Source organism: Cyanistes caeruleus, chromosome 5 (assembly GCF_971803275.1).
Source record: "Cyanistes caeruleus chromosome 5, bCyaCae1.hap1.1, whole genome shotgun sequence".
Taxonomy (NCBI): domain Eukaryota; kingdom Metazoa; phylum Chordata; class Aves; order Passeriformes; family Paridae; genus Cyanistes; species Cyanistes caeruleus.
This window is the reverse complement of record NC_141705.1, coordinates 23041361-23054293: the sequence shown is the minus strand read 5'-3', so window position 1 is coordinate 23054293 and position 12933 is coordinate 23041361. Positions and strand designations below refer to the sequence as shown.

General features: G+C 34.8%; 1 protein-coding gene across 6 annotated transcripts in view; it reads right to left on the bottom strand.

Moving 5' to 3' along the window:
- UBE2K (ubiquitin conjugating enzyme E2 K) overlaps positions 1-12933 on the bottom strand; it is a 44627-nt gene that overhangs the window by 21921 nt on the left and 9773 nt on the right. For 4 of the 6 annotated variants that reach the window (XM_086888558.1, XM_086888556.1, XM_086888557.1 and 1 more), the window contains one exon: positions 4651-4744. The exons of 1 other annotated variant lie outside the window; for it this stretch is intronic. Coding sequence is in view for 2 of the 5 variants with exons in the window: in XM_086888556.1 (XP_086744682.1) it covers positions 4651-4744 (94 nt within the window). In the remaining 3 variants the exon portion in view is untranslated. Of the gene's footprint in view, positions 1-1941; positions 2110-4650; positions 4745-12933 lie in introns of those variants that run through there. One more of the 6 variants, XM_023925336.2, reaches the window with a different exon arrangement.

The following is a 12933-nucleotide window of genomic DNA, read 5'->3' as shown; positions in this document are numbered from 1 at the left end:
CTCCCACACTTTGGGAAAAAAATAATAAAGGAGGTACCAGTATTTGACTTTTATTATGTTCTACATTACCACCTGAAGTAGTTACTTCTGTTTCAATTCTGCAAACACTTTGACACACCAGTACGATTAATATAATATGATGGGCCAGAGCATACAATAAAGGATAATAAGAGCTTGGAAGACAGAATCCCCTCCTACTGCCCAGTTTTAAACACTTCTCAGTTTTATCTCTGTCACAGTATCATTCCCTATCCCATTTCCATTATAGTTCTGTTAACATTCAGGTTCACTACCAATACTTATGTCTTCTGGAGCAATCTCTAACTATCTCTGCCTGCCCAGTGAAGGCCATTTGCCAGGCTGCAGTTCAATGACAAAAAGAACAGGGTACAAAAAAAACCATACACACCAAATTGGACATTGAGTTTCCATAAAAACTGAAAGCATTTATCCTAATTTGCAATTTTTTCTTCAACCTGCTGCTCCTCTTTCAGAAACCTTTTCCCTCTGTCAGTATAATGTTTTAAAATTTATACAATTTCCTGAATTAAAGCTAAAGCATTTGCAATCTATTTTCCTTGAGATTTCCAGAGTGATTTATTCTGCAAATCAAGCAATGCAAAACCAGCAGCTCTCAAGCAGTGACAATATGGGCAGCAAGATACATGGGGGAAAAAAGCTTCAAAGTGCTCCTCTCAGCAGTTACAGTATTTGGCATCTTTTTATCTGTGCCAAAAAACACATTAGTAGCTCCTAACAGCTCTCACTTTTAAAATGTATTTCAATCAAATACACTCCACCTGAAACTAGTTAGTATCAGCTTGATATTTTCCACTTGTCTACAGATGTTCTTTTTCTCACTTAACACTAAAGTAACTTGAGAAGTTTTAACAGAAAATACTATATGAGAAAGGACAGTAAATCAAAATCATAATAGTAATGTCTAAATTGATTGCTTGTCTGCTTACAGGACAGCACAGGAGAAACAGTTTTGAAGACACATACATCAAAAAGAGACCTTAAGGAAGACTGGTTTTCCTTTTCTTTAAATTGAAGCATAATTCAGCAGCAACTGTTTTTTAAGGGAAAAAAATAGCTACATTCTGCCTGGATTACAAAAATTCATCAGTCCTTCTATGATTTTGCTGCCACATCATTTTGTAAGGTAATATGAAAGCTATCCTCAGGTATTACCATTTTTTCTGCTTACCACAAACTATTACAGTCTTCTGCCTAACAGGGTATTCAGCCACCAATATTTTTCACCAGAGACTGATGAGCTGGTAATATTATTTATATAGTATTGTTTTGCACCAAACTTTGCAGTTAAAAATACAGGCTTAAAGACATAACCTAAACAAATCCATAATTTTTTCATACTAGTAACAAATGACTAATATATTCACTTCCGCTTTTTTCTTTTTCAAGAGTATGCATATGTATGGCTTTTTTGGTGGCTACTTAATGCTTGAAACAGAATTAAACAGTAATGGCGTAATATTCCTCCTGTGGTCCTACTGAAACAGGTCTTACAAGAGTTAGAGCAATTTTTAGCTATTTCCCTTGAAGAAATACCCTATTATAAATTTTGCAGGTCCTGTGGCTCACAAGTAAGCTTAGCCTGAAATTATACAAATATTACACAGACTTTAAAATAAAACAACCCCCAAAAAATCAAAACCCACAAAACCCCAACCTATCTACTGAAAAGCTCTTGAATCAAGCAAAACCCAGCAGCCATTAATCAAGTCTCTCAAAGGTCCTCTCTCCAAACACATCTTAACATGGGATATAAACGTGTTTCAAATAAAGTTGTCTTGTAATATTCTGATAATTGATCAATATGAGTTGACACTATTAATAGAAAAACAAAAGCTGTAAATTTTGTCAATAAATGGCATTCTTCCTCTCAGTCATTCTTAACTAACGTTCCAACATTACCTATAAAAAATTTTGCAGCAGCAGTTTGATTTCAGATACCTCACCAACTATGGTCAACAACTGTTCTTTCACTTCACAATGGTTCTAGAATTCCCTCCTGTATGACAGGGACTGTCTGACCAGAACTACTGCATAAAACTTCTTCATAAAGCACTTCTTGCTGTGTCACTGTTCAGATTATAGATGACAAAACATCAGTCAGTAATTATGCAGCATGTATTACTGCTATAGTCATAAAATGAAGACAACACACACTGGCACGCCCTTCATAATTATGTAAGGGAATAAATGCATATAACTCTATTACAGAAATATTAACATTCCAAAGCAAATTATTCTAATGTCAGGAAACACCAAAAATTGGGCTGGCAGTAACCATTTTACTCCTTAACGTATATGCCTTCTAGATTAAAGTAAGCTTACAATCGCATTACTCTTCCATGAGATCCCTGCAATATTCATAATAAAAAAACAGTTTAGCCCCCCCAAAAGGGGTATTTACTATATCCTCATAATTAAATGTACTCAAAGGTATGTAAGTATGCATGCATTTCACATCAACAAATTCTGCAGTAAACATATTGCTGTTTTTCACTAGCAGGATATGCTGAATATACAAGTAGACAGAACCCAGCTTTTGAAATTCTTGTCTACCTGAATCATCCAGAATCACACAGAACTGTTCTGCAGACAAACATTTCAATCTTTTTTTACTCTCTACATGACTTGCCATACAGTTTTTAACTTTTGTGATACATTAATCCATCTTTAATTTTAAATAACTCTCAATACATTCTCCAAAAAAGGCCCATTTTATAAGCCAAGGTAATACTGACCTGGAGGGAGTGGAAAAAATGGCAAGCTCTGACAAACCAACTCACCTCCAAGGAGGTTTAATTCTCTGTATGGAAAACAGACACCTAAACCAACACCCTTCTACCACCATTCAGATGTTTCCTAGAATCCAATTGCTTATATACAGATGTTAAGTTATTACAATATTAAGTCTTGGATTTACCAGATAAACTATACTATTGCAAAACAACAATTATACTAAAATCTAAATAGATTCACTTCCAAATAGATCACCAGCATGAGTCTGTATTTTAGGTGAACAGCATAGTGGTCCTTTTAAATTGAAGTCATATTACAACCAGAAATTGCTTCCAGATATTATCTTCTGTCAACTATACATCAGCAGCTGATGAGATTGAGACACATTGGAGAAGGCAGGGAGAGAAGAGAACCATCATTATTTACTAGATTGCTGAGGAACTCTGGAGATGAAGTTCTGCAGGGCACCCCTACCATTACAGCTGCTCCTACTTCTCTACTTTGTTTCTTTCTTCCAGACTAACTTCTTTTCTTGCCAGCTTCTGACATCTACCCCTGCCCAATATTCTTCCATGTCAACCACTGTTAGGCTATTTCCTCATTCTTTTTCTCTCCTGTGCCCCAAAGGTAGAGGAGGGGAGACTCTCCCTGCTCTCAAGTCCAATGCTGCTGCACCAGCTTCTAGTCCAGAAAAGCAAATCACAAGGGATGTCCTCTGTTAGGGAAGATGTGACAACCAGATTTTCATTAGCAGTCACTAATGCTTTTGAGTGCATATACTTCTATAGCTACTAAACAATTTTCAGGTATTTTCCCCACCTGATGAGAACTTATTTTTTCAAAACAATGACAAATGTCATGTGTCCAGTCCCAGGGGAATACTAAAGTCCCACTCTTAGCTCAAAGATATAGAGCAACTAGAGGAACAGAAGAACTTGCAAAATTGTTTCATATTCCAACAAAAAATTAATTTGCTTATAACATTCCTTGATACTTTTTTATTGAAAGTACAAATTCAAATCAAAGTAAATACCTGGCATGGAAAACTCAAGCAAAACAATGTTTTAAAGCTACCCAAAAGTTTTTAAAAAAATTTTAAATCCTTACTTATCATGAAAGAATTTTAAATAGAAGGTAAGTCTGCCAGCTCCATATATATTATACACAAAGTTTACAAGTATCAGCACTATTGAGTAATTTTGTATCTCTGAAGAAGGCTATATTAGCCTTTGCTAAAGCTTATTTATGGAAGTTACTTTGCTTTTACCAGACTATAAGAGAAGCATAATTACTGATTCCAGCTTTAATAAACTACAAAGTCAGTAAGGTATAATTTTTGAAGACAGTTAAAGATACGAAGTTCTACTACAGAGTCCCCCACATCAGTATAAATTAAGTACTGGGACACAGGAATGCCCAAAATTAATCCCAAATTTATGTTGCAACAGCATCGCTGCTTGAGATAGGAGAAATGCAATGTTTATGAATGATCACCACTCTAGATCACATGAAATACATGTACAGTCTGAAGCTAAGTTTCTTAATACTTAACCATTAAGGAATTCAAACTGTTGAGACAGTAAACAAACAACCAGAAGTCAGAATTATACCAATTAAACAGCACATTTTATATCTGTAAATTAACCTTGATATGGGATAGTCTATCCTATTGTAGAAAAAATTTCTCTTCAGGCAACACAGAAGCTGAACTGAAATAGTTTTTAAGCTTAAAATCTGTATTTAAAAAAAAAAAAATCAGACTACTTTAGAACATGTACCTCTACATTTTATGCTGTAATTATTTTTATAAACAAAGCATCTCAAGACACATGACTTGAAATGTACAATGATTGCATACACAAAAACTTTACTTGCCTTCATATGGTGTGTCCGGAGGTCCTGCTATTTCTCCTCTTAATTCTGTAAAATTCTCATCTACAAGATCTACTTTAATTTGATTTTTGCTCGTCTTAAAAATAAACAGAGAAACAAAGAATCATAAGTAAGCATTTGACATACAAATTTCCCCCAAAATACGCTGTTTTAAATTCTTAGAACAGTACTTTAAAGAAAGTAAACATTTAAAAATATAATTACCTAAAGTTAATAGCTATCTTCCAGTTGAATTTTTACTTAATTGAAAATAGACTATTTGTGAAGCACTGGAAACTTCAATATTATTTATACTATCACTAGAATATGCAAAGCAATTCAGCAATATATCTAAAAATTGTGCTTCTAAGTTGACCATGACTGTGAAAATGACTATGATCTTTCAAATGAGCTATTAATTCTACATATCTAAACTATAAAATTAAACAGACCAAATTGCACATCAGCTCTTTTCATATTTAGACCAATTTATTAAAAAATAGACACATTTGTCACTTGCAATGGAACACAGAAAGACTTCCCCAATTGGAGTAGTATTTTTAACATTACAAGGTTCTAAACAGAATATTGTAGCTGTGAGTTCATGTATATCTTTAATATTTAGGTATAAGATACAATTTACTTTATATGCTTGGATTTCATTGTCACCTCCTCAACATTTTCACACCCCATATCAACTTCCCTACAAAATACAAACAGTGTACTTTGATACTGGAGAAAACATATGTTTTCCAGAAACAGATTCTCAGAAGTGTTCAGCCAGAGTTACTCATTCTATTAAATTTGCTTTCCAGGTCCAGAGAGCATCATTAGTGAAAGTTACATAAATATCCTAGCAAATAACATTTACTGGGGGACTACAAAGCAAAATCTCTATTTAGAAAGATATACCATCAAGTTTTTAGAGATAAGTACGGGTTTTTCTATTCTGCTACTTCTGCATACTTGCTCACTGACTGCATTACAGATTTCCTCATTCCTGTGTTATTTTTTGCAAGAAATCTTAGCATCTTCCCAGATCTTTTAAAATTGTTCCAACTAGTTCTATACAGCTATGCTTCTTTTCACACTCAGAGTAAACCCAGTTGATGACAGCTACTAGAGAAGGGTTAAGTCATATAAAGCTGGTGGGTGCCATCAACTGGTTCTTGAATCTATCAGTGATGTGAACCACTAAGCACACAGAATTCACTGGACAACAGTTGAAAATTACTTCCATTTTTATCCTGCAAGTGTTCTATAGAATCAGTCCCCCCAAAGCAAAGAGTGCTCTTCTGACCAGAGATGCTCCCAGATATCAAGAAAATTCAAAGATTAGGTAAAAGTTTCACCATGTAAAAATCCTAATTCACTAAATTAATGCAGTGGTGAACTGGGAGCATTTAACATCTGTAGTTACATACATTTTTCTTTAGAACTTGAAATCCCTTCAACCCACACAAATGAGGCAGCACTTGCAGCTCTCCACAACAGCCAGGCACTGTAAAAATTCCCTCTCTGAATTCGAACTTGATCTTACATGATGTATTTTCTTGCAAGCTTTCCAACATCCCTTTTAATTTTTTTGCTCTTATGCTTCCAACTGGCAGCTTGTTCCAGCACCTCACCATTTCTAAAGGCTTTCTGAAGTACAATTAGGTAAAGCTGAAATCTATTTACTCCCATTTGTGACATTATTGTTCCCCAGCTTCAACAAGTTTTTTATACATCTAGTATTTATTCCCCTTGCAAAATATATGGCATTTACACTGATCTTCCAGCCTTAATTTTACAAGCCTTTAATTTAAACAAGCTGAAATTCTAATCTCGCCATACTGATTTTTAAAAAAAATTTTCTCTACTATGTCACATGATCACCTAATCAGCCCTGCATAAACAAATTTAGATGATGTCTCAGAATCTGTGCCACAAGTACTCTGTTGCACTCACTAAAGCCACATCACAACCTAAGAAAGATGAAATCTGTTTTTTTTCATAGCAGCATGACATGAGGCTCAGACCAAGTGACAAGAGTCCCAGCAAGGATTCTTGTGGAAGTTTTTGTCCTCTCCAGTGACTGCACAGTGCTTTGTCGGAGGTACTGCCCCTTTGCATGTCCTCTTCATTCCCAAAGCAGCACACTGGTTTAAATAACCAATACAGGTGAGTCACTGTAACTATCTGAGCAGTCATTCGAACCTCAGCGGAGCTTCTCCTGCTCTCCCTCCCCCAACAGCACCTGGCAAGCTCAACCTTGACAGCAGGAGTTCCTTGTTCTTTGCAAATAACTTTTCATTTAGAGGACTGTACTAACAGCAAACAGGATGAATTCCAATGATACAATCTATGGTTAATCCATGCTGCAGCTCGCTTCATTTTCTACTTAGCACTATACTTTCTTCAGTGACCTGCACAGTCTTGCAGCAGCCTGGATATTCTCCTTCATATTCAGTTCCAGTTAGTACCACACTAGCTGCTTTTCAAAAGAAATCCTTCCCAACTCCATAAATTTGTTTACAAGCAATCAAACACAGAGTCTGTCACTATGATTAGTTTCTTTCAAGAGTCAGTGATCCTGGTTCCCTGCTTTGAGATGACTGCTTGTATTGCTAGAGCTGTAGCTGTCTCCATGCCATTATTTGCCTTGCACAGAACCTTAAGGAAAAACAGCAGGTTAAAATACATTGTTTTATTGCAGGGATTAATTTAATTTTGTATTTATGCTTAAATTCTACCATGTCCTCCATATACCAAATTAATTTTTTCTTTATATAGCTGAAGGTCCTTTTTTCATGTTACTCTTTTCAAGGTTCAGCTCAGCTTCACTTTGACAGGTATTGCTTTATCCTTCATCCCTGGAGAAACAAAGTGATTATTAATCAAATTAAATCTGGAGTGTTTTCCTACAATATTTCTCTTTAATGGATCATGTACAATAAAACTACTTAATTTTAGCTGTTCTAACAGAGTAAATCCCTGGCCTCCACCTCTACCAACAATAGTGGTCTTCAAAAATTCTCTAACACCAATTATCGCAGAATTCATGAATCAACTTGTGATCTTACACCCCAAGATAATTTTCCAGAAGCAGCTCTACAAAGACCTCAATACACTTCCACACCAAGTCTAAAACAACACCACCTCCTATTGATACAGTAACAATTTAGTGACTAAATCACTGGGCTAGCAATTTCTGAAATATCAGCAATGCCATTACTTGCAGCATTCATTTCCAGTTTCACAGCTAAGATGCAACTATACAGTGCCCAAAAAGCCAACAGCAGAATCCTTTTCTAGAAATCTTCAAGTCCAACACTAGCAGAACTTTCCATTATCACACCTGAAAATTATTTTGATCAACACTGACTAAAAAAATCCAAACAAACAAGACAACACAGAAAGAAAGGAAAATAGATGCAACATACTACACAACGCATGATGCCATTCCCTCTTTTTTTCTTGATAGTCTAGATGATTATGGATGGCCATTTTCCTTTTTAAATGCATCCTTTAGTTCACACTAGGGTCCAGTCAAAAGAGTTGGTGTCTTTTAGACTAACTCAACTGCTAAGATTCTTTCTGCACTGCTATAGTCATGCTTAAACAATTATATTCTGCCATGCAGAAAATAAACTCAAGCATAGGAGATTAAACTAGATGTATGATGCAGACAAGTTGGGGAAGATTCATATTATGCTTTTATTCACTACTAAAAGCTTTATCTCTAAAAAGAAACCCAAAGGAATCAATCCTTCATCAAGTGTCATTCTGTGAGCATCTTCCAAAGATAGGACACTCAATCACATTTATCACAGTAACAACTGATGGATAATATTTTGACTTGTCTTCACCTGCTTCCTCTTTTAAAAGAAAAATCTAGAATTATACTGTCTAGTTTTATATTTGAGTAACTTCCTTGCAAAGAACACACAATCCACTCCAGCAGAAAATTTTAGAGTGAGTTCTGCCACTGTGAAGACTTTAACACACATCCTCACTTCTACTAAAATCATTTTAGAGAGCAACTCTGGACTCTGCAGTATTACTCTCAGCAGACAACAAGCTCTTCTGTTCTTATTCACCACAGTCTACAGGCCTTAATAAGGAGGGCCTGTCCAATTTGAGGGACTGTCTGATTTCTGCAGTAAATCCAACCTTTTTTCTGAGCCTTCCATACCATTTCCTTCTCTCTTCTTCAACCTGCCTTTAAAAACCTCTTTCACTTTTTCATGGATTATTATCCTCTTCACAAGTCCAGTGCCTCTACTTTTAAAAACACAAAGTTTTCCTAGATATAAAATAAACAGACAAAACTATTATATATCAACACACAAGAGCATACGAAGACAAGTTATTAAAAACTGCATTGTTCTTCTAAATTTTATTTCTGACAAAAAAAATACTTTTTACTATATTTACTAAAAGCAGAAGAAAATCATGTATTCAAAGTTTGATCCTGGAATAAGTCTACTTCATAAAGATCAAAGTAGAGCAAATTGCTTTTTTTAGAAACAGGAATTACAAGTACATCAGAATTTTTCATGCCTTCTAAAAAACCCTCTAAATTCTTCAGTTACTTTGATAAGGAGACTACCAGAGAATCAATGTCAAGCAATCAGCATAAAAATGCCTATTTTCAGAGCAAATGATGTATGGACAGATACAGGTAGGTTGAACTAAAAATGGAAGAATAAGATGTTTCTAATAATTTTTTCTTTAATTACATGGCCAGCGGTCTTGACATGTGTTGAATTCTCTTGAGTAGAAGCAAAAAAACCCAAACAAACAAACCCAAACTCCAAATAAATCCCTCACATTTCCATGTCAGCAGCCATGGCTACCAAACATCATGAACTTAATACTGGATGATAACAACATACAAAAAAAGTTTTGGCTGAAGTTTCCCTAGAACCAACCAGCTCTACACTTAACTCCCCCCATGACAATATCCTCACATTAGATCCTTAATCTCTGTATAATAAATTACAGAAACATAAATGTATCAATTAGCAAGCATACTATGTTTTTTACTATTGCTGTCAAAAATTAAAAAGGAAATAATGTTTATTAGCAATATTAATAATTCAGCATGTTATTTAAAAAATAATAAAGTAGTTAAGAATTATTATTTGCATGTTCTAAGTCTGTCTTTGTCTCCTTACATATTCAGACACGATATGCAAATTCCTATCAAGTATCTTTGGGTGTAAAGGCCAAGGTGGTAAACAGGATTTATTAAAAAAAAACCAATAGACACAAAAGCACCTTAAACAGAATTACATCTGGAATTTAAAATACAGTGGCTACTTCTGAATTACATTGTATGGGGAAAAAAAACCTCCAACAACAAGAGAAAACAAACAAAATCACACAAAATCACAAAACCCCACTATTCCATATAGGAATTAATTACTTGCAGTCTGTGATTTTACTGGTCTTATAAAATTATTTTCTTCAATCTCAAGGGGAATATTGGATCAAATACTACTATTTTTTGTTAATTTACTTTGTTGTACAGAAGAGAACTCATAGAAAACTCTAGAAACAAATGTACATGTATATATATATGTAAACAAATAAACAAAACTAAATCAGAAAAAACTGACATGAAAAGACACGTATATGTGATAAATGATGCATATAGACATTGCACTAAAATCAGCTAAGTATTAAAATTTTGTAATCATTCCGTGTTTAAAGACTAGCCCCTTACACATTAAGAAAGAGTTTTAAGAAAGTGAAAAAAATCTTAAATGTGCATGCAAAAATTTCAGCAAAGATTAAGGAATAAACTTGAAAAATTTCTCTGGAATCTTCTCAACCAAGGACAAAGTCTGTGAAGGTTTTGTACATGCAAAATATTTTCAATCACTAATTGTTTCCCCAATCACAGAAACAAAATAAAATTACTTCTTTATCTTTCAGACATGATTTTAAGATTATTGATCCATCTATGAGGTAAATTTGCAATAACCACTTTTGAACCTACCTAAAATCTAATAAAAATTTACTTACTTCTGTATTACTGCCATGTCTTACAAATGTGAAGTAGGTACTTCTGAACATGCAAACATTTTATACTGACATTATAAGGTTCAATATTTAATAAGCCAAATTAAGTAAGAAATTCTTCACCCTAGTCTGTAGCCATGCTAGCAAAATTAGACTGTTATACTATGAAGTTACCAGTGTCTTATAAACTCTCTTTATCCTCCCCCTCTCGTTTTATATTCTAACACAACAGTCTTATTCTACACCAAAATCTGGCATGAACATATCTCACTAGATCTACAGAGAAAGATCACCTGACTATCCCAGTGAGATCCAGAATGTGGTTTTTGCACAAGGCCATAAGTACTCTGAGTCAACTTGTATAGAGCAAAAGATTCCAATATTTCAGTAGCAGTTTATTCCATTAAGCAATTATTTAAATAAATTAAAAACAAAACCAAGTTCATTCTTATCCTATTTACCAACTCTTTGCAAACCTGTGGATAAATATTCAAAGGAATTTTGTTTTGTAGTATTTATCTTGTTATTTTCTTATGCTCTTTTGGTAAGTTACCATTCTCAACTTAGTCCAAATGGTTCAGGTCTCCCTCCTTCACTGATATGCCAGAAAGAAAGATTCCTAATAAAGGTTCACTTTTTCAGCTGCTGTTCAAGAAGTCAATACTCGCCTCTCATCTCCCTTCTTTTCAAACTAACACTCTCCTTTCTAAACCCCCTTGCTACTCTAGAGCAGCACAGAGTAAATACACTGCATCCACCCAGTTCACTCTTCCACAAGAAACAGGAAAACATAAAGGCAGGAGGTATCATTCAACTAGGAAGCAAAGAGCAGTGCACAGTCCTGCAGCAAAATCGCAAATTCAACTAACAAAAAAACCCCAAACAACCAGTTTTATAATCCCACTGCTATCCTCTCAAGGAGCTACCAAAGCAAGAGGAATAGCAAATAGTTCAATACTTCCAAAACATTCCTTCAGACTCACTCCAGCTTAAAAGCCAAAATCAAGTGCATATTGTGAGCTTGTTATTATTAAGAGAAGCAGAAATGCCACATAATTCCACAGTGCTATGAAGTACACACGCTGCACTACCTGCTGAGATCAGCAGATCACATCTGCATTCTAGAGCAAGCACCTGCTGACCTTCAAAGCACAGAGCAACAACACCAGAGTGAAACAATCCAGCGTCTGGGGCAGGGCAAGGAGGAAAGCATATTAAAGAGCAGTTTTCTAGATAAGAAAGGGTCAATACCAAGAAAAGAATTTCCTTAAAATGTTCCCATGTTCTTTAAACCTATCAACAATTTCAGTTGTGGAAGTTCTACCACATTTAATTTTCTATTTCATCCCCCTGTATTAACATATATTTTCTAGGGTTACATCTGTTCTAGTAAAACTAGGTGACATTTTAATGCATATTAAAATATGCATTAAATTCAATTCTGATCAAAATACTATGTTACTAGTAAGTAACTTGCATTTTAATGTATCTAAGGAGCTACAAGTAGGAACACTGCATGAGTTCTGTATTACTTACTGGTGGTTAAACAGTCTAGAATTTTTGTATTTATCACGATTTTACTTGTTAAAATATTTTATTAAAGAATATCATGAAGAGATTAAATCTGTATCAACCTTAAAATTTTTTATTACACATTTACATACAAGAACACTACTGATGGATATTCTCTTCCTGTCAGAACACAAAATATCTCAAATATTAACACCATTTTAATTTTGCAAGAGTTAGACCTGGAACACCACGAAGATGGATTTTTTTTTTAATTTAAGGTAGGTAAATACCTACTCTTGCTAATGTTCAGCTGTTAAAACATCGCTCTACCAGAACAAGTAAGAGACTACTTCCACAGCACCTTAAACCTGTAACAGTGACCAAGCTCCTACTTCCCTTCTGATCATAAGAATTAATGTAAAGGAGGGGGTAAGATTTTCTGTAAGCATTCACACAATTGCACAGCAAACATCTGAAATAAACACATATTATCAAGACAGGTCATTCACTTTAACCCAACCCCTAATTTGATTCACCACAAACAATGCAAGTAAGAGAAGGAGCACAAAAGCAGGAAGAAGACATGAGTCTTGGAAGAGGAATGTGACACTGCTTCCTGAAGCTGCCTTAGGACAAGTTAAAAGTGTTCTGAAACTTCAGCTCTAGTGTGTGTCTAAACTATTTCTGACAAAACCACCACGTCAGTCAGAGAGACCAGAGGTGTAACTGACACGGCTCTCCTGGCATAAGCCCTAAGTGCAG